Source organism: Cervus elaphus, chromosome 18, assembly GCF_910594005.1.
Source record: "Cervus elaphus chromosome 18, mCerEla1.1, whole genome shotgun sequence".
Taxonomy (NCBI): domain Eukaryota; kingdom Metazoa; phylum Chordata; class Mammalia; order Artiodactyla; family Cervidae; genus Cervus; species Cervus elaphus.
In genome coordinates this window covers 39,500,306-39,522,911 of record NC_057832.1, presented here as the reverse complement: position 1 = coordinate 39,522,911, position 22,606 = coordinate 39,500,306, and the positions used below count along the sequence as shown (strand labels likewise).

At 40.2% G+C, this 22,606-nt stretch overlaps 1 protein-coding gene across 1 annotated transcript in view; it reads right to left on the bottom strand.

Moving 5' to 3' along the window:
• DNAH11 (dynein axonemal heavy chain 11) overlaps nucleotides 1-22,606 on the bottom strand; it is a 350,658-nt gene that overhangs the window by 286,889 nt on the left and 41,163 nt on the right. The window contains exons 10-18 of the mRNA XM_043872240.1: nucleotides 17,907-18,044; nucleotides 17,469-17,593; nucleotides 16,726-16,921; nucleotides 13,793-13,897; nucleotides 13,251-13,643; nucleotides 5,793-6,125; nucleotides 4,689-4,943; nucleotides 4,429-4,598; nucleotides 3,986-4,208 (exon numbers count right to left, since the gene is read on the bottom strand). Coding sequence (XP_043728175.1) covers nucleotides 3,986-4,208; nucleotides 4,429-4,598; nucleotides 4,689-4,943; nucleotides 5,793-6,125; nucleotides 13,251-13,643; nucleotides 13,793-13,897; nucleotides 16,726-16,921; nucleotides 17,469-17,593; nucleotides 17,907-18,044 — 1,938 coding nt within the window. The remainder of the gene's footprint in view (nucleotides 1-3,985; nucleotides 4,209-4,428; nucleotides 4,599-4,688; nucleotides 4,944-5,792; nucleotides 6,126-13,250; nucleotides 13,644-13,792; nucleotides 13,898-16,725; nucleotides 16,922-17,468; nucleotides 17,594-17,906; nucleotides 18,045-22,606) is intronic.

Below are 22,606 nucleotides of genomic sequence, written 5' to 3'. Positions count from 1 at the left end.
GCTACTGAGGGACAAAATTAAGTGCTCTGGAAATGACTCGGTTGATCTAACACCTAGAAATGGAGCCATGTTTAGCCAGGGGAAAAAAAAGATGTTTTGGATCTGGTGGGGCAGAGATGAAACTATGAATGTCTTGTCCTTCGTTTTCCTCTGACTCCCAAAGCTGTGTTTGTACTCGCTCTGGATGGAGAGTTTGAACGTTTGGGTTAATTGTAAATGACTAGGATTTTCAAAGTAAGAGGAGGCAAAGGGAAGCGAGGGTTAATTCCTACTTGATGGAGGACAAAGCAGTTGTGAATTGTTCAGGTAGCAACTCAACTCTGCTGTCCTGACTACAATGCAAACCGCAACAGCAACTTATTTCCTTTGAAGAGCCCTTCTGCGTAACTGCTGTTCAAAAGCATTCCTTGTGTCCAGACTAAGAAAGCATTGTTTGTCTGGGTCATCTCCCAGGACACTGAAATTGTTTTGTCACATAAAACCACCCATGGTGGTGGGACTCTACTTGTGTATCTGAAGTACAAAAATCAAAGGTTTTAAAGACTGTTTTGTAACCTTTGATAAATATTTGATAAATGATTCAGTAACTGTCAATTATGAAAAGTGCACTGTGCTAAGTATAAATTGTATCTGAGTGCTGGAGGAGGGCTACAAAGAAAAAAAAAGCTTTAGACTGATACTGTTATATCATTTATCAGTGTGAAGGAGAGACGCACAAAATAACTTTTTTCATGACAGAATGTGTTAACCTCGATCAGGAGGTGTTATGAAATTAAACTGCAACAAGGTGTCCTGACAGAAACACCCAACCAGGCCAGGAGCTAAGAGACTTGGGCTCTAAAGCTACCTGTTTTTCATCTTGTTTTTCCATCCTTCTCAACAAAACTCTGCATCCTCATCTGTACCGAGTCTCACTTTGCAATTCCAACTGACCCCACAGAACCAGAAGTTTCATGGAGTCCCTTCAGGGCCATGGGAGAGGAGACATGAAGAGGTCTCACCGGTGAGCTCAGGTTCCTTAACCTTCTTCAACTACACTAGACCTGCTGCTATCTGCTTTATATTTGGGGATACCAAAGAGGCTTCCACTTGATACAAAGGAAGCTGTCATTGAAAACCAATAGATTAGATGACCTCCAAAGTCTAGCTGATACTGGTTCACTCGAGGAGGAGACACTGCATCAGAGGCTCACAGCAATGAGTGGATTTCAACAGGGAGAGATGAGGGTGAGATCCCTCAATAACTTGTAAGATCTCCAGTGCAGAAAGGAGTGAGAGTGTGGGCTCTGGAAACTGGACAGGATTCTGAGGCTGGGGCAGTCAATGAAGGTTTCTTGGGAAGGGAGTTAATAAAATCTATAGATTACAGGTGTAATCTAGCTTCAGAGCATACTGTAGATAGAGTGTGAGGACACAGCCGTGCCCAGGGGTTTTAAGCATTAAACTGAGCACCGGCAAGTTTGGGGAAATGTTATGACTGCCAATGATTATGAAGGAGAAAAAGTAACTCTCACAAATGGCTTAAATTAAAACAAATCTGGTACATTGTTATCCTCCACAAGCAACTTGAACTGCCTATAAATCTTGCATTTTCCTCTGATCAGCATGAATTACCAGCACCGAGACACACACATATAAGCTAAAGGTGTGGTTCACTTTTGAAATCTTGAAAAGCTTCATATTTCCAATATTGCCAAAACTGTAAGTAGTGAGTCAAACTTATTTTTATAGAAGTAAAGCAGAATACCACATTTGCTTTTATTCATCTTGGAAACATAAGAGTCCACTAGAAAGCATGTAAGCTAAAAAATGCATAAAAGAATTTTAAATCTTTTCCCCGGACTACAGCACTAAAATTAAATATATGAACTCCCATTTCATAAAAAAACTAACAGTCAGAACTAAGTGACTTGATCAAACATGTCTCCATTACCACTTATACTTTTCCTCATTAACTTATTGTTGATCAATGTATATAAGGTGTCATATGTGTCAGGAAAATTTATCAAAGACTTAAAAATGATAACAGAAAAGACTGGGACCTAGCTTTAGCAAAGTGTGAGCCAAACTTTTATAACACAAATTCTGGAGGTCATGACCCAAATCCCCATATCAGTTGCTTCTACTGTGGCTGGTTCCTCTATATGACATATTTTCAGGTTCAAGATCTGGCTCAAAGAATATCCCAATCTTCCTAAAAACAAACACTTATAGTGTGTTCTATCATAATTATTCAATCTCTCACTCTGGTTATATATTATCTATCCACATTGTCTTTCACTCCAAGTCAAACTAGATTTTCTTTTAGAGACAGATTTTACTTAAACAAAATTTAATAATTCATATACAGTAATTCTTTGTAGCCAACAAAGCACTTGTAAATACACTGTTTCAATGAGTCTTCACAAAACAAAATGCGGACTATAAAATGGAGCAGAAGTGAAAAACATTTTGGTGGTTCCTCAAAAAGTTAAACTTAGAAACCACATGACCCAGTAATTCTACTCTTACATTTTTTTCAAAAAAGAACTGAAAACAGGTACTCGAGTACTTTTGCACTAATGTCCACAGCAACGTTATTCACAACAGCCAAAAGATGAAAAGAGCCCTAATATTCCTCAATGGGTGAAAGGCTAGACAAACTGGAACACGCATACACACACACACACACACCCCTGAACATCATTCAGCCATAAACAGGAATGAAGTAGTGATATATGCTACAATGTTCATGAATCTCAAAAACATCCTGCCAAGTGAGAAAAGCCAGACACAAAAGGTCACATATTGTATAAAACCACTTATATGAAGTTTCTACAATAAGTAAATCCATAAAGACAGGAAAAGATTGGCAGTAGCCGCGGACAGATGGCAGGTAGTAGGGGAGCAGTGGGGAATGACAACTCATGGACATGGAGTTTCCTTGAAGGTGATGAAAACGTTCTGAAACCGTAACAGAGACAGTGGTTACATAACCTTGTGAACGTACTAATGCCACACATTTTGAAGCAATTGCTTTTATGTTAATATGAACTGTGAATTTCACCTCAATTTTTTTAAAAAAACATGGGGAATCAGAGACAGTATAGACAAATGTTACAGGTGAGGGATCTTAAGGGATATTTTACTGAAGAGGAAGCATGCTCTGAGACAAACATATGAGATGGATTTGCAATAAAGAAACCCTAGTTTGAGTTCCATGCTCTAATCACTGAACTAGACAGAATTCAATAAAAAGTTGTGTTTGTTTTTTTTTTAACTTAATGCAGAAACTGATCACATTGCAAAGTCAAACGTAAACCCGTCCTGGAGACTGGTAGATGATGTAAATGTATAAAGTATCTATAGAGCTTCAACATGAACATGGGAACAGCATCTCAATGGTGAGATTTTTATTCATGAATTCAGTTATAACTACGAAGACTTTGTACATCATTTGGCACACAGTAGCCACCAAGTCAATCCAGAACATAGAAAGAGGAGGGTGACACAGAAACTCTGTTTAGGAAACAGTGATTTCTGCATCCAAATTGGGCTTTATTTATTCTTTACTAACATGTCCACAATTTGTTTCCAAAGACTAGGAGAGTTCTCAACTGACAGGCAATTTTAGACGAAAAAGAGAGCTGGAGTTCACTTCACATGGGAAAGTGAAGATATAAGAAGAACCCCAAAAATGTACTTGAGAGACTCTCTATTATCTGAATACCTCTAACACGAAGATGGTGAAGCACAGCCATGCAAAGCAAGGATGTAGGCATGAAATACCTCTAGATATTTATGTCCTGGCTTCACTACTTGAGTGGCCCTGAGAAAATTATTAAGTCCCTTTCAGCTTCAGATTCCTAAGCTGTAAAATGAACACATTAATATCTACAGTATACATTGCTATGAGGAGTCATAACAGAGTACGCGTGAAGAATGAATGTGGGTACAGGAGGTGCTCAGTTTATGGTAATCATGACTATTTTACCACTACACTCACCTTTAGCTGAGTATAGACTTGCTCAGGCATCTTCTGGCCATACATTTCCAAGAGTGTGATGGTTTCTTTTAGCGGTTCAAAGAGTTCATCAGTAGCTCTCTGTCGGCTTCTTACAGCCAGAAGATACCCCATAATGTCAACTAAACCATCATGATCACCTTCACTTAATTCTCTCTGAAGTCCAGCGTCTGTCTCCTTTATAAATTCTTGTAGCTCATTCAAGCTATAAAGACATGTATGTACATACACATACACAAACTCATTAAAACTTAGAAGTATAAGGCTTTTGATTGATTCTTATTTTCAGTATTTACCTAAGTAAATGCTTGTTAACCATATTATAAAACTGGCAATTTTAATGCTCTTAAAATTAATACATCAGTTTTAAGAAGCAGTCAGGTATGAAAAGTTATAATTCCAAATACCAAAACACAAAGGGCTACCTGTCGATGACAAATCTCAAAAGATGCTCCTGAAACATCCAGCTCCATTTCCTGATAATGTTCATCAAGCTCACTTTAAAAGGCTTCATGTCCACCTTGAACCAACTATCAAACACCCTGAAGTCGTCAAACTTGCTCATCTGAACATACAGAGCCTCATAAATGTCAATCTATAATTAGAAGAGAGAAAAAAAAAAATCACTGTGTAACAACTCAGTCAAAACCCAGAAACTAGATTGACTGCTTAGGGTTTTTCTTGCCTGTTCTTTGAACTGCTCAAGTGTTGGTGATTGTTCGGGGACCTCTTCATTCACGTGAGGCTCCATCTCCTCTGCCGACACAGTAGGGCCATACAGAAGGAACTGCTTCATGAACTCGGCTCGGTCTTCTACCCAGAGGTAAGCATACATGTCCAGGGTGTTTCTGAAGTCCAAGACTTTGCTGATAACGTCTGCTACTCTCCTCATGATCTCCTGCCTACCTTCTGCCAGGCCCAGCATGTTGTCAACATCACTCTAAACAACAGGAGAGCCAAGCATTTACAAAAGCCAACCGTGTTTTCTCAATCATGTGCAACCTAACATTCTCCAAGGCCATTCTTCAAAAGGAGAATAGTTGGTAAGATAAAAAATTGTGTTGCCTTTCCCAGCTTCTTTCTTTATGCTCATTATCCCAATTAGTTTTGAATCATTAATATAAAAGCTAATTTTATAATTAATAATAATTGTCATTCATATACATGTCTTTGTATGGGCATTAGTACTCAAATGTATGGGTAGTTGAATAAGCACATTTGTTTTGAATTCAGGGAAGCTGCCACCCTCTATGTCCTTTTTCACCTTTTCATCTGAAATATTATTTCTTAATATTTTCTCTTTTGCATTTATATATCAGGAATGAGGTGCTTTCTTTCCTGTGGCTTTATCCCATTTTAAAAGGCTGTTTAAAATTCCTGACTTTCCTGGCTGCCCCAGGATCAGCTCACAGCATCTTGCTTTTAGGTTACAAATAAAATTAACCATACTTGGTATAAATATAGCACAAAAATGTAAACATCACAATACAGAACACTAGAACTCAAAACTGAAGTATATTCAGAATAAAAGCTCTGGAATTAGCTTTGCATTTGTTTGTAACTCTAAACATATTGTGCAAAATTGGATAAAATATATGTAAATATGAACTTTTAAAAATAAACTTTTTAAAGAATTTGTTTCCTTTTAAGTTTCCTTGATTTCTCTGTATTCTATTTTCTGCATTCAGTATTCAGTAACACTATTAATAAATGCATTTATAAGCTCTTAATCTATTAGTATGTATATATAATTAGCAATAAATGTAATACCTATTTACAAAGAGCATACCTGGTAGTTTTCTATTTCCAGATGTGCTGCTACTCGCTTCATCTGGGCAGACATTCTGAAACTACTGCACAGCATTTCTTCCACCAGATCATAGAAGCCATCTCCAGCCTCTCTTTCTAAAGAAGGCTTAAACAGAATCTCTGGGGGCATTAAGATCATTTGTGCTTGAAAAAATGGTGCAGGTTTCAATTGTTTCTCTGTGTTCTTCAGGAAGAAGTCTAAGTCATGCATTATTGCTTGAAAAAAGCCTTCCACCACGATGTCATCAATGAATTCTACATAAATTTTCCAGGCATCCAGAGAAGGATTGGCTCTGAATAGCTTCCTATTTTCCTACCAACAGACAAGTATTAACAGATCAGTATAGACAACAGTGAGTATAAAAATGAAAGTCATTCATTTAAATAGTCCATTAAAGGGGCTGCATTTGGGGGTACAACATAGAAACATTCAAATGCTTGGTTGTAGAATCTTAAGCCAGATGGCAATGACCTAAGCAGGATTTTGTAACATTTATTTTATTTATAAAATATATTCAAAAGTCATTCTTTAAAGGAGAAATCATTACGAAGACTGCTACCTACAAACACACACAAGAACTACACAATTTCCCAAAGCATCCTAGATGAATGGGGCCTGGGACTTGACCTTCCAGGGCCTCTCCTGTAAATGAAGTTTCCTCACCCAACCAGTCGTCCAGAGAACACTGTACTGGGATAACCAGAGATCACTAAGTCAGCATAGAGTGACGTGCTGTAGGCCATTCTTGGAGAACTTGCACTGTACTTATGTTAAAGTCCACTAACCTGGTTTAACTGATTGTTTCCAAACACGAAGTTATTTCGGGTCACCCACCTATGAGCAGCTGGAGGAGCAATACTAGCTCAGCTCGGGAAACACTGACCTGGGGAAGCCCAACCTGCCTTTGTGCTTTAACCTCTGCATCTCCCCATGGGTGGGTCAACGGGCACAACAGCCCAGACCCGGACATGGTTAAGGACGGCTAGAGGTTGGGCCCAGTGTGGCAGGCCGAGGGACAGAGATCTGAAAAGGCCAGGTGAGCAGCAAGGCTGGTTCCAGGGGCACCTTCTGAGTGGCAAAGGTTGAAGTCTATGCAGGCCAGAGAGTAGATGCTGAAGACAGAAGCTACGGTGACACAGAGAAAGTGTGTTAGTCGCTCGATCGTGTCCGATTCTTTGTGCCCCTGTGGACTATAGCCTGTCCATGGAATTTTCCAGGCAAGAATACTGGAGTGGGTTGCCATTTCCTTCTCCAGGGGATCTTCCTGACCCAGGGATCAAACCCAGGTCTCCTGCACTGCAGGCAGATTTCTTTACCATCTGAGCTACCAACGGGGACACAGAGAAAAGATGACAGCAAAACAGCTGATTAGAAGGTAGATTATGCTTTCTTTGATTATTCACCACTGTGGAGATATGATCCAGGATTCAGAGGTGTGTGCTATAGGCAAGAATCAGAACTACAGAGGTGACTCTCAATCCTGATAAAGCAGGGCAAAAATTAGCAAGTTTTTGAGGGTTTTTTCTTTTTTTTTTTGCCTTCTAACAAATTTAAGAGCTGCTGTTTACAGGGATGCTGTCTTTTCCACCATGCAGGTGGAACCATTCACATCTGCATGTTGTATACGACCCACACCTCTGGAGCTGGCAGTACACACCCCAGACAGCTGTGCGCAGCAGTCCTGTCTCCACTGCGAAAACCAGAAAGGAGAAGTCCAGAGGTCAAAGGGGTGAAAAAATCCTCAAAGACTATCTTGTTCAGGCTCTGCATCTTGAACGTATAAAACAAAGACCTAAAACGCATCCAGCATCCCATTAATAGGATCAAGAACTAGAAGCCAGTCCTCTTGACTCCCCAAAGCAGGGTTCTTTGCAACACGTCATAGCAATACATCTGTGATTTCCTCACTGTTCATACTTTCTCATATCAAGAGACTCAGTGTATATCACTACAGTGCCACTTATAAGAAACTGCTGTAGTTTCAACAATTTACAGCATAGGGAGGAAAAGAAATAGAAAGGAGAGCTTTGGGTGACGAAACGATCACTCGGGTCCCTTCCAGACCCAATCTTCCATGGTTCTGCCCTTCTCATCATCTTAGATGCTGACCTCAGACATGCACTCAGAATCAACAGCCACAAAGGGCACGGCAGGAAAAGGCAGAGCTTACCCACCTTCTGCTGGCTTTCTACGTCTTTCCCCAAAACCACACTCCTCACTGCAAGTCTGAGGACCAAGCTCAAAATGATGTGCTAATAAGAGGTGGGGCAATCATTTAAAACACAGATTACAGAAACAAGTAACCGTTTCATTTCTATTTTAAAGTCGCATTCCCTCAAGTTGGAAGCTCTCCACAGTTCTTGGTGACTTCAAAGCTTCTTAGTTTTTTACTTAAAGGCAAAAAGCAGAGTCTACTTGATAGTAGAAAAACTTCAACCTTATTCTGTGAGAATAACACTGCAAAACCTTGCTTGCAACTATTTCTAGTCATATATTGGCAACAATTTCAATGCATCTTGATCAGGATTCATAAATCTTACTGATCTAAACCCCCACGTTACTGTTTAGGGAGTCCACTTTTTTATTATCAAGAAAATACAAAAGAAGAAGCTGATCGTAACCCGTCATCTGTCCTCCATGAGACAGACTCTAAGGCATCGACACTCATCAGTGTGTCCTAAAAGTCACAGCATAATTCACAGTATCTTGGCAAACTAGGAATAGTCAGTGGCATGAGTAAGTTAAGATACTGCTGAAAAAACTTTCTTCTTTACATATCATAACATCCCTTCGATTCCTTCAAGCCTTGTTTGTTTAGTCGCTAAGTCATGTCTGACTCTTTTGAGACCCCATGGACTGTAGCCCGCCAGACTCCTCTGTCCATGAGATTTCCCAGGCAAGAATACTGGGGCGGGTTGCTATTTCTTTCTCCTGGGGATCTTCCCAACCCAGGGATCAAACCTGAGTCTCCTACATAGGCGGCAGATTCTGTACCACGGAGCCACCCGGGAAGCCCCAGCTACTCAGGCCTTAGGGAGAGCCTTCAGAGGGAGCAGGGCCCTACCCACACCTTGATTTCATGCTTTTAGCTTCCAGTCTGTGTGAGAATACAATTCTGTTGTTCTAAGACATCCATTTGTGGTACTTTGTTACAGCATTTATTACTTTGTTACTAGCAGCCCAAGGGTGCTAACACAGGCAGTCAGCAAAGAAAGCAAAGTTTCTGCCCTAACACGCGTTACCAGTAGGGAAAACTAATACTTTCTTAGATATTTCAGACAAACTTGGAAGTGAACAGTCTTTGAAACCCATATGCATTTTTTTCTCCCCACCCCCCTATTTTGTGACAGTACAGCATATCAAACGTACCACATGTTATTTTTCAGTGAATGCATTTGCTACTCTTCAGATACTGTCTTCACAGAATTCCAATGCCAGTCTGTGCAAAAATCTCCGCTTGGGTGGGCATCTCTAACTAACATGCTCAAAGACAAATCCTGTCTTCTCTACAACATCTTGCTCTTCCACAGCCCTCCTCATGTCATAAAGGGAACTCTATTTTCCCAGTGGCCCTGAACAAAAACCTCAATTTCACCTTCAACTTCTCTGTCCCCTGACTTGTCACAGAAAATATTCTCGGCTCTGCCTTCAAAACACATCCAGCACATGACTACTCTTCACCACTGCCACCCTGATCTAAGCCATCATCACCTGGGTTATAGACTCATCCCCTCATGGTCTCTTTCTCTACCATCTCCTGCCTCCCGTTTCACTCAACAGGGAAAGCCTATGAGCAGAGTCTCTGGCTGCTATTTCCCCTTAGAGCAAAACCCAAAGTTCTCAAAATGGCCTGTTGATCCTGTGTGATTTGCCCTTAAAAGTGGGCACTCAGTTGTGTTTGATTCTTTGCAACCCCAAGGGCTGTAGTCCGCAAGTTTCTCTATCCATGGAATTTCCCAGCAAGAATATTGGAGTGGGTTGTCATTCCCTTCTCCAGGGGATCTTCCTGACCCAGGGATGGATATCATGTCTCCTGCACTGAAAGCAGATTCTTTCCTGAGCCACCAGGGACTTGCCCTTAGTCCCTTTCAAACTTAATTATGTGCAATTATTTCCCTTGGGAATTACACTTCAGGCAGGCTGGCTCTCTAACTGATCCTTAGATATGCGACCCGTTATTGTTCAGTCCGTAAGTCGTGTGTGACTCTCTGCGACCCCATGGACTGCAGCGTGGCAGGCTTCCCTGTATCCTCCATTATCTCCCAGAGTTTTCAAACTCATGTCCATTGAGTCAGAGATGGCATCCAATCATCTCATCCTCTGCCACCCCCTTCTCTTTTTGCCTTCAATCTTTCCCAGCATCAAGGGCTTTTCCAATGAGTCGGCTCTTTGCATCAAGTAGCCAAAGTTTTGGAACTTCAACTTCAATATCGGTCCTTCCAATAAATATTTGGGCTTAATTTCCTTTAGGATTGACTGGTTTGACCTCCTTGCTGTCCAAGGGACTCTCAAGAGTTATCCGCAGCACCACAATTCAAAAACATCAATTCTTCAGCGCTCAGCTTTTTTTATGGTCCAACTCTCACATCGGTATATAACTACTGGAAAAACCAGAGCTTTGACTATGAGACCTTTGTTGGCAAAGTGATGTCTTTGCTTTTTAATACACTGACTGGGTTTATCATCGCTTTGTCATGCGACCGATACTCCTTCTGTAGCTTTTGTACTTTGATACTAGAACATCCTTCTTTTGTTTTCCACATAGCTCATTCCTTTTCAGTTCTCAGCAGAAATGCTACCTTAGTAAAGAGGTCCTTCTAACCACCTCAAATACAATGTCCACCCTGCCTGCCATTGATTCTCTCTCTTACCATCTCTGTTGTATTTTTCACCACTGCTCCTATGATCAACTGATGTACTATTATATATTTGTTATTTTCTCTTTCTACATTCCCTGACAAGGATGTAAGGTTTAAGAGACAAGACTTTTTTTTTCTTTTTCTTTGCTTTCTCTGTCTTCTGTTCCTGGCTCTTATTTTGTATCTTCTCTTACTTTGATAACTCTGGAGTAGTGCCTATCACTGCTTTAAAAACTCAAGTGCTTGTTATAAGGAGAGTAACTGCTGTCATCCTCAGGGATGGCTGAGAGGGTTACATGAGATGATGTAAGCAAGATGGGTGTCACATAGAGCATTTATCCAACAGTGGTAGGACTGACACCAAGATAACAACCCCATTTCTAGCCTCTCTGTTTACCAAAAGATCCCATATTCCTATCTCTTCCCTCAGAAATGAGCAGTAAGGTCTAAGAAGGAGAAGGCAATGGCACCCCAGTGCTCTTGCCTGGAAAATCCCACGGACAGAGGGGCCTGGTAGGCTGCAGTCCATGGGGTCGCTAGGAGTCAGACACGACTGAGCGACTTCACTTTCACTTTTCACTTTCATGCATTGGAGAAGGAAAAGGCAACCCACTCCAGTGTTCTTGCCGGGAGAATCCCAGGGACGGGGGAGCCTGGTGGGCTGCCGTCTATGGGGTCGCACAGAGTCGGACACGACTGAAGCGACTTAGCAGCAGCAGCAACAAGGTCTAAGAAATTACAGGCAAGTAATACAAATTCCTCCATTTTCAATGCTTAGTAAAACCATACATTAAAGCTCTTTTAGGTCCAATAAAAGAGCCCTTCTGAACTATTTCAAATCCTAAAGGATGATGCTGTTAAAGTGCTGCACTCAATATGCCAGCAAATTTGGAAAACTCAACAGTGGCCCCAGGACTGGAAAAGGTCAGTTTTCATCCCAATACCAAAGAAGTGCAGTGCCAAATAATATTCAGACAATTGTGGTCATTTTCACATGCTAGCAAGGTTATGTTCAAAATCTTTCAAGATAGGCTTCAGTAGTATGTGAATGTATAAGATGTACAAGCTGGGTTCTGAAGAGGTAGACAAACCAGAGATCAAATTGCCAACATTTGTTAAGATCATGAAGAAAGCAAGGGAGTTTCAGAAAAACAACTACTTCTGCTTCACTGACTATGCTACAGCCTTTGACTGTGTGGATCACAACAAACTGTGGAAAATTCTGAAAGAGATGGGAATACCAGACCACCTTACCTATCTCCTGAAAAATCTGTAAGCAGGTCAAGCTGCAACAGTTAGAACTAGACATAGAACAACAGACTGGTTCAAAATGGAAAAGGAGAACTACAAGGCTGTATATTGTCATCCTGTTTATTTAACTTATATGTGAAATAATGAGTACACCATGTGAAATGCCAGGCTGTATGAATCGCAAGCTAGAATCAAAATTGCCAGGAGAAATATTAACAACCTCAGACATGCAGATGATACCATTCTAATGGCAGAAAGTGAAAAGGAACTAAAGAACGTCCTGATGAAGGTGAAAGAAGAGAGTGAAAAAGCTGGATTAAAACTCAACATTCAAAAAACTAAGATCATGGCATCTGCCCCATTTCACGGCAAAGGGAATGGAAAAAAATGGAAGAAGTGATAGATTTCATTTTCTTGGGCTCCAAAATCACTTCAGACAGTGACTATAGCCATGAAACTCACAGACACTTGCTCCTTGGAAAGAAAGCTAAGACACACGCAGACAGTGTATTAAAAAGCAGAGACATCACTTTGCCAACAAAGTCCATACAGTCAAAGCTATGGTTTTTCCAGTAGTCATGTATGGATGTGAGAGTTGGGCATAAAGAAGGCTAAGTGCCAAAGAAGTGATGCTTTCAAACTGTGGTGCTGGAGAAAACTCTTGAGAGTCATTTGGACGGCTAGGAGATCAAACCAGTGTATCCTAAAGGAAATCAACCCTGAATATCCAATGGAAGGACTGACGCTGAAGCTCCAATACTTTGGCCACCTGATACAAAGAGCTGACTCACTGGAAAAGACCCTGCTGGGAAAGATTGAGGGATGGAGGAGAAGGGGGCGACAGAGCATAAGATGGTTAGACAGCATCCCTGACTCAATGCACATGATTTTGAGCAAACTCTGGGAAATAGTAAAGGGCAGAGGGAAGACTGGTATGCTGCCGTCCACTGGGGTTGCAAAGAGTCGGAAATGACTAAGTGACTGAACAAAAGAAACAAACTTAAGGAAAGCAGCTGCTATAAACTTTGAAGCCTTAAAAGCAAGTATGGTTGGAGGGCTTGGTAACTTCCTGTTGGTCCAGGGGTTAAGAATTCGCTTTCCGATGTAGGGGACACAGGCTCCATCCGTGGTCAGAGAACTAAGATCCCAGGTACCCCACAGCAACTACTGAGCTTGAACACTAACTACTGAGTCTGCATGCTCTGGTGCCTGCACAACGCAACTCAAGAGAAGCCCACAATTCCACACCGAACATCCTACATGCTGCCACTAAGACCTGGCGCAGCCAAATAAATAAATAGAAATTAAAAAAAAAAAAGGCAAGTACCTCGACCAAGCTGTGTATCTGGCAGCCGTCTTCATGGATTCGCTTGTACTTTTTTGTAAATAATTCACTCTTGTCCTCCCAAGTCAAGGCGGTATCCCGCCTGTGTTCTCTCCTGGGAAGGAGTGGGCACTCCGCCCAAGCCCGCACGGTCTGCTGGATCACCCTGATGTTATTCTGCGCACGCTCCACTCTGCGCTCCAGCTCTGAGGCAGCCATCCTTACCCTCTCGATATCCCCCCAGCAGTCATCCTGCCATGTCAGCGATGTGGCAGCTGCCTGCAGTTCCTCATCCACAGTCCTCAGCTCGTCCTCAATCAGGGGGTACTCAACTTCCAGAAGAGTCTGTTTCAGCTTATTATATCCATGTACAAGAAGTTCAAGATTTCCAATGTACTGAGCAAAAGAAAACCCCGAAACAAAAAGCACCATATGTTACAGCTGCTTGCTCTTGGAGCCATCAAAGTATCATAGGTCTACATGTTAATAAATAAAATTCCAACTATTTCTTTTCAAAATCTGCCCCAATATCTGAAAACACAGACCTTTAAGAGAGTGTTTCTTTTTTCGAAGATGGCAAAGGCTGAATCTGGTATGTCTGATTTCTTCAACATCAAAAGGTATTTAACTTCTCTTAATACGGCCACTAGCTATTAAAAGAAAAGCAAGAATTATTACATATTTTAAGGATATCTGTCTAGTCAAAGCTATGGTTTTTCCAGTAATCATGTATGGATGTGAGACTTAAAATATAAAGAAAGCTGAGTGCAGAAGAACAGATGCTTTTGAACTGTGGTGTTAGAGGAGACTCTTGAGAGACCCTTGGAGTGCAAGGAGATCCAACCAGTCCAACCTAAAGGAGATCAATTCTGAATATTCACTGGAAGGACTGATGCTGAAGTTGAAACTCCAATACTTTGGCCACCTGATATGAAGAACTGACTCACTGGAAAAGACCCTGATGCTGGGAAAGATTGAAGGCAGAAAGAGAAGGGGACGACAGAGGATGAGATGGTTGGATGGAATCACTGACTCGATGGACATGAGTTTGAGTAAGCTCTGGGAATTGGTGATGGACAGGGAAACCTGGCGTGCTGTAGTCCATGGGGTCGCAAAGAGTCAGACACAACTGAGCAACTGATCTGAACTGAACTGACTGAAGAATACCATTCTATTTTAACACGAGTTAACATCTAAATGCTTGTAATTTCATCAGTGATTACCATATTTTCAAACTGTCATGGCAGAGAGGTTTTTGTTTCTTATGCTTTTTCAAAGCAATACATTCCATATGACATAGAAGTATATAACTAATAAAGGTAGATAAGTTACTTACAAAACAGAAAGAGACTCAGACTTAGAAAATGAACTTGCGGTTGCCAGGGGGAAGGAATAGTTAGGGAGTTTGGGAAGTTCATGTACCCACTGCTGTATTTACAATAGATAAACCTACTGGATAGCACACAAAACTCTGCTCGGGGTTGTGTACCAGCCTGGATGATAGGGGGTTTTGGAGGACGATGGACACATGTGTATGTATAGCTAAGTCCCTTCGCTGTGCATCTGAAACTATCACAACATTGTTTATTAGCTATACCCCAATACAAAAATAGTTTAAAAAAATAAAAAAAAATAGTTTAAAAAAGTAATAATACAGGGAGAAATCCCTGGTTGTGGCTCACTGTCAGAGAAAGAATTCAAGCAACATCCACCTGAAGGTCTGAAATGGAAGGCCATAGATGGACCACAACCTTTTCCCAGCATCGTTAGCTCTATTATAGTGCTTATTGTGAAAACACAACATCATGATATACCAGAGAGGAATCTGAGCATGCCACAAGTTTTGTCTTTGCTTATCTGCAGATTTGTCCACAAGAAATGCTAGGTAAATGCTAAAAACTGCACCCGACTAAACTGAAAGTTTTATTAGGAAGACAAAATTTTCACATCACACCTCATAAACATCCACTTGCATTTACACGTGTGTGATGACACACATCCATCCACTGCTGTGGCAGAAGTTTTTGTCTGGTTTCAAATGACCCTCCTTCCACCACTTCACAGTAACACACAAGTCGTAACGCACTTCCTGAACAAACTCAGGTCTTTGTCAAGAGAAAGTGCCAATTCATTGGAGAATTTATCTATTACTTAACCATTTAAAATGCATTTAAGTATGCTACCCCTTCTCCTGGTTTTGTTTCTGTTTTTTCTTATTAGAAAAATGTTATATAAGTTATAGGTGTAAAGTATGTTCACAGTTTTTAAAGGTTACACTTCATTTGTAGTTATTGTAAACCATTTGCGATATTCCCCATGTTATACAATATATATCCTTGTAGATTATGTTATACCTAATATTTGAATCTTTTAACCCCCTGCCCCTGGGTTGTCCCACCCCTTCCCTCTCCCCAGTATTAACCACTAATTTGTTTTCTGTATCTATGAGTCTGTTTCCTTTTGTTATATTCACTCATTTGTTATATTTTTTAGATTCCCAATATAAGTGATACCACATATGGTATTTGTTGTTCTGTCTGACATTTATTTTTTACTATGACTGACAAAGTTTTTGAGTACTGTGCCCTAACCCTCACATTCCCCATCAGTCCTGTACTTTTTATTGTGCAATCTCTCACTGTGAAGTGATTTTTAGGAATGCATATGTCATGTCATAGCAGAACTGACTGTAGCCTTAACTCAAGGTTCTGAGGAAAAGACCATGCAATATGCTTTAGAAGGCAACCCAGGTGACTTCCTCAGGTTGTCACTCCATGGGTTAACTAGCACAGTATATTTTGTGTGTTTATAATCCCTTGTGGTAGAATTGTAGGGATTATCTCCAAAACATCTCAGAAATTCATTTTTTATAAATTGGTTTTATGCGATCAGAAGGTAGAGGAAATCCTCAGTTCTCCAGGTTATACATTTATATACATGTCTTGAGGTTAATAACAAAAATTAGGTGATGCTATTCTTTGTAATATTTCAGAAAATGAATCAGAACTTGGGTACAGACTGTGACTATTGAAGTCAGTGAGACTAATTTTCTCACCTCCTAGGCATAAAGTTGGACTGCCATGAGACAGGGCCAGAAAACATAAGCCAGAAAAAAACTGATCAAAGACTACTGATTCTGTTCAATTAAACTGACATCTATTAAATGTTATCAAGTGCCAAATACTATGTTAGACACACAAAACACAAAGATGAAATACAATGGACCTGACTCTCAAGTAACTCATTATCCAGTCAAGTGGAAGTGGTAAATAAATAATTACAAGACAAAATAAGAAAATAATTAACATAAAATTTGGTAAACAAATCTTTAAAGCAGACATATAGAAGCTGTTTTAAGTTACAGTCCTCATAGCTCTGACATTTTTCCAAAATAAAATTATAAATGACTGGAGGTATTAGGCATATACTTATAATAAAAAGGGCATTTGTAAAACATTTTAAAAACACTAAACCTTACCTTTGGGTCAAAGTTGACACTGAGAAGACCACTTATGGCACTGAATTTAACCAAGGGTTGATTCAAATTGAATTCACAGATTTCATTCACATTACTTTTCCATTCATTATAGATATGATCTTCAAATTGGTTCAGCAAAGTTGTCATCTCAGTGTATTTCTGATAAACCAAGGTATCATCAGGACTTTCCAAGAATCTGTAGGAATATGTTTTTTCTATATATTAGATAGGTTTCAGCTTAATTACTTTAAAATAATACACACTAGAAAATATAAGAAAATGCACTATAAACCAGGAAGAAAACCAATAAAGGTCAAACAATGCTTCTTCCTGGTCTTTGTTTAAAAAAGATAGTTATAAAATAAATGGAATGCCAAACATTTAACTAAATCAAATAGCAACAGGTTATCAATCCCTACAAAGAAAAGAGAAAGATATAAAAGTCCGCAAAATAAAACGAATGCTAGTTATTGGAGAAAGGAAAAACAATAACAAAAATTATCAGCATATTTTGGATGAAATGTCAAAGTGAAAAGGAAAAAAACACCTAAAACATAGAAATATAGGAAGTTCTAAGTCCTATTAAACATATTTCAAACCACGGGAATAAATCCCTCTCAACGAGCCCAGCCAATGACAAGAGGTAAATAAGGCGATAAGAACTAAAATGAACAGCTCACCACTCTATATAAAAATTGCCTGTGTCATAGGGATAGTGTTACCATGAACGCCTAACTACTTACAGATAATGGAGAGATGCAAAGTTTGACCAAAACATCTGCAGTCGGTCAAGAACCTCTTTAGCCCATTTGATATTTCCTGAAGCAAATGGCATATTCTTGTTAAGAACTACATTTCCTTGTTCAATCTGCAAATTGATATTGTGGTGAAGAGGAAAAAAGGGAACATTTAATGAGAGTACACTCCAACCTTGTGAACAACTGCTCATTTTGGTACTTTTACAGAACAAATATATAAAACACATGTGCTAAGTTAACTTGGTTGGTAGAAGAGTTACGGTCCTAAAGTAGGTTATTCACATCCATAGGAAACCAGTTAAATAAAAGCTTAACAACGTTAGTGCCGTATCTCACCTTTAGGTTCAGTCAGTGTAGTTCTACTTGATACCCTGACCCGCAATATGATGCTGTGCGTGTGCCAGACTTCATCCCCCCACTCACCTGTCTCATGTGTTCATTATACAATTGCTTACACATATCCAACTCTGCACTGAACATGTGCACAAGTGAGCTATAATGTGGGCTGAAAATTTCCATGACAACTGGTTTCTCAAGAAAATTCCCAAATACGGTCAAAAGCTATAAAAAAAAACAAAGTGAAAGAAAGATTAACCACCATAGGTTGTTAATACAAATACTCAGCTTCCCCCATTAAACCTCCTCCATCACTAGATACAGAGCAAACATTTAGATCTATGCAAGTATCCTACAAGGTCTCCACATCGAAAACATATCTTTGCATCTCATTAAAGTTTCTACACATCCAATAAAGCAAATTTTAAATGTAAAGCAGTTTCCCTTCCTCACCAGAGAGTGAAGAGTCAGAAAGGAACCTCTGTTAGTGATCCCTGATCACAGCTGACACTATACTTCTGTTGGGCATCAGGAAATGTGGAAGATGCTTTGCAGATTTAAGAACAGAAGCAAGACTGTATACTTGCTATTTGCTCTTCTCTCTTACATACTGGACTGCAAAGAGATCAAACCAGTCAATCCTAAAGGAAATCAGTCCTGAATATTCACTGGAAAGACTGATGCTGAAGCTCCAATACTTTGGCCACCTGATGCAAAGAACGGACTCACTGGAAAAGACTGATGCTGGGAAAGATTGAGGGCATAGGAGAAGGGGACAACAGAGGATGAGATGGTTAGATGGCATCCCCGACTCAATGGACATGAATTTGTGCAAACTCTGGGAGATAATATAGGACGGGGAGGCTGGTGTGCTGCAGTCTAGTGGGTTGCAAAGAGTTGGACATGACTTAGCGACTGAACAACCTACACATACTCCCTTTGAAATAAGAAAATCCATATTGAGGACCTCCAGGTCACAGAGTAATAATAACTATAGCTACCCTGTGACAGACGATAAAGAAAAAGAATGTGAAAAAGAATGTGCATATATATATGTGTGTATATATATATATGTGTGTGTATATATATATATATATGTATGTATGTATAACAATATTGTCACCCTGCTTATTTAACTTCTATGCAGAGTACAACATGAGAAACGCTGGGCTGGAAGAAGCACAAGCTGGAATCAAGATTGCTGGGAGAAATATCAATAACCTCAGATATGCAGATGACACCACCCTTATGGCAGAAAGTGAAGAGGAACTAAAGAGCCTCTTGATGAAAGTCAAAGAGGAGAGTGAAAATGTTGGTTTAAAGCTCAACATTCAGAAAACTAAGATCATGGCATCTTGTCCCTTCACCTCATGGGAAATAGATAGGGAGACAGTGGAAACAGTGGCAGACTTTATTTTTTTGGGCTCCAAAATCACTGCAGATGGTGATTGCAGCCATGAAATTAAAAGACGCTTACTCCTTGGAAGGAAAATTATGACCAACCTAGACAGCATATTAAAAAGCAGAGACATTACTTTGCCAACAAAGGTCCATCTGGTCAAGGCCATGGTTTTTCCAGTTGTCATGTATGGATGTGAGAGTTGGAGTGTGAAGAAAGCTGAGCACTGAAAAACTGATGCTTTTGAACTGTGGTGTTGGAGAAGACTCTTGAGAGTCCCTTGAACTGCAAGGAGATCCAACCGGTCCATCCTGAAGGAGATCAGTCCTGGGTGTTCATTGGAAGGACTGATGCTAAAGCTGAAACTCCAATACTTTGGCCACCTGATGCTAAGAGCTGACTCACTGGAAAAGACCCTGATGCTGGAAAGATTGAAGGCAGGAGGAGAAGGGGATGACAGAGAATGAGATGGCTGGATGGCATCACCGACTAGATGGACATGAGTTTGAGCAAACTCCGGGAGTTGGTGATGGACAGGGAGGCCTGGCGTGCTGCGATTCACGGGGTTGCAGAGTTGGACACGACTGAGAGACTGAACTGAACTGATAACTGAAACACTCTGCTATACAGCAGAAATTGACACAACATTGTAAATCAACTATACCTTCAGTAAAATTAAATTTTAAATTAATACTCATACCAGAAGCATCAGTCACAGTGACTGTCCTATCTATGCCCATGCGTGTTTTGCCACAGGACCCAGTCACCCCCAAAACAGCAGCTGGCACAGCAGTGGCGACCTGTTCCAATGACACCCGCTCCACAGGCTGACAGTTCCTTTGGTGTAAGAGTCATAGCTGAAACCTATGCTTTGAGAAAATCAGATTCTTTCCCAGAAAAGGAATTAGGGCATGGCAGGTTGAACCAATGCCAGTAAAATTATGAGTGAAGACAAATTACAACTGAACCTTGAACAAAATGACCTTCAACTGCATGGATCTACTTTTACACAAAATTTTATCAATAAAGACAGTGGAAAAGTTTTTTGGAGATTTGAGACAATTTGAAAAGACTCTCAGGGCTTCCCTGGTGGCTCAGAGGTTAAAGTGTCTGCCTGCAGTACGGGAGACCCGGGTTCGATCCCTGGGTCGGAAAGATCCCCTGGAAAAGGAAATGGCAACCCACTCCAGTATTCTTGCCTGGAGAATCCCGTGGAGGGAGGAGCCTGGTAGGCTACAGTCCACGGAGTCGTAAAGAGTTGGACACGACTGAGTGACTTCACTTTCACTCAGAGGAACCATGTTGCCAAAAAATAACAAAAATTTAAGATGTGTCATGAATGCATTAAATATATGTAGATACTAGTCTATCCTTACAGAGATATAAGAATCTATTTCATATAAAATAATGTATAGTCTTCTGTTTTATAACTTTGCTTTCAAAAAATTACATTATCAAACAGTATACCTCTCTCATAACTGAAGAAATTGCCTATCAGCCTATCACCACAGTTTTAAGTAACAATGTTACCAATATCATATTATGAATATGACTGTAATACTGTATGCCATAAAATTTTTATAATGATTCAGTTATTAGTACATAGGCTAGGCTATTGAGGGACAGTCCTGTCGATTGTTCTAGGCTACCAGAAAATAATCATGCTGAAAAAAAGAAGCAATCATTCAATCACTGATAAAAAACAGCAATCATGAATTCATTTTTGCTGCTTCAATTCATGATTACTGCTTCTTTTTATCAGTGTATGAATCATTATACCTGTAAAGAAATATGAATTTCTTTTTCACATTATCTTTTCAATTTTTTTATGTCTAGTGTTGGTGATACATGTGCTCTATATCATGTAAGACGATATTGATACAGGTACATACACACTACCAATGCAGGTATTGGCAGATGATTCAATAACAAACTCACAGGATCTTTAGAATACAGTCCTGTAAGTGTGTTTCTTCTTCCTTATGATTTTTCTTAATAACACTTGCTTTTTTCTAGCTTCCTTTCTTGTAAGAATATATTATGCAATACATACAACACAGGAACTGTGTCTCCACTGACCAGTCATTATTGGCAAGGCTTCCGGTCAAAACAAGGCTGTTGTTAGTTAAGTCTGAGGGGAACCAAAAGCTAAACACTGACTTTGGACTATGAAGGGGGTCAGCATTGTTCAAGGATCAACTGTCCTAGCAAGCAGGGGAAGCCAATGAGTAAGGGGAGAGAAAAAGCAGACATGTGAACCAAAACACCATCACACAACCAGCAAGCTGCTGAGTGTAAGCCCACAATTCCTGTTGATTGGTCATGGAGCCCTCAGATCTTAAACTAATCTTGACCAACCAGGAGTTTTAACAAGGCTAAGCTGTCTGGGGAGGCTAACTTTGGTTTCCTATTGTCCTCCTGTCTTATTTTCTCATCGGTGGGGATTCTTCTGTGCATCAGTGTGAGACAGCTTTCTTTGCAAGAAAAATAATGCAGTAAAAATACATATTTTAATAAAAGCAGTGTTTACAGAACGCTGACTAGGTGCCCAGGCACTATTTTACGGGAGTTAAAAAGGCTGTTCTCAAAGCTCCATATAAGGAAACTGAGTCGTGGGCAGGGGACAACTTGGCCGAGTTGTCAGAGCTGACACAGAGCTGTCATCTGACTCCGACACGAGCCGTCCGGCGCAGGGCAGCCTCTGCCACCTTGTGAGGCCTCCCATCAGCCCAGGCGCCACTGAAAATTGTTCTTTGTTAGTTACTCACTCTGTGTGGGCTTCAGAAAATGTTAGCTATCAGGCCTGTTCCATAGATACTTCCTTCGAAGTATCTCCTCAAAATAACTAAATATCATCAAGGTGGCAAAGAATTATATACCAAGATCTGTGCCTTGTTGGTGATGAGACACGGCAAAAGACAGAGCTCTGCTACTCCTCTTAGGGGTACACTAGTGGCTGTACCCCCAAAATTGTTGTTGTTAAAAAGCAGCATCACTGTAAACATTTTGTAAAGATGTCCTAAAAACTACTCACTTAAAAAAAAAAATCAACACAAGGAAAAAAAATTATACCAACAAAAATGTAGATCTAACCATATCTTCAAGGCAATTGAGATAAACACATGCTGGCCTTTTTTCTGGTAATATTAATTGTAAGCACTGTAAAACTGTTGGTGGGAAAGAAAGTGGTGCAGCCGCTATGAAGAACAGTGTGGAGATTCCTTAAAAAACTAAAATTACAGCTACCATGTGATCCAGTAATCCCACTGCTAGGCATATATCCAGAGAAAACCATGGCTCAAAAGAATACATGCACCCCAGTATTCATTGTAGCGCTATTCACAACAGCCAAGACGTGGAAGCAACCTAAACGTCCACTGACAGATGA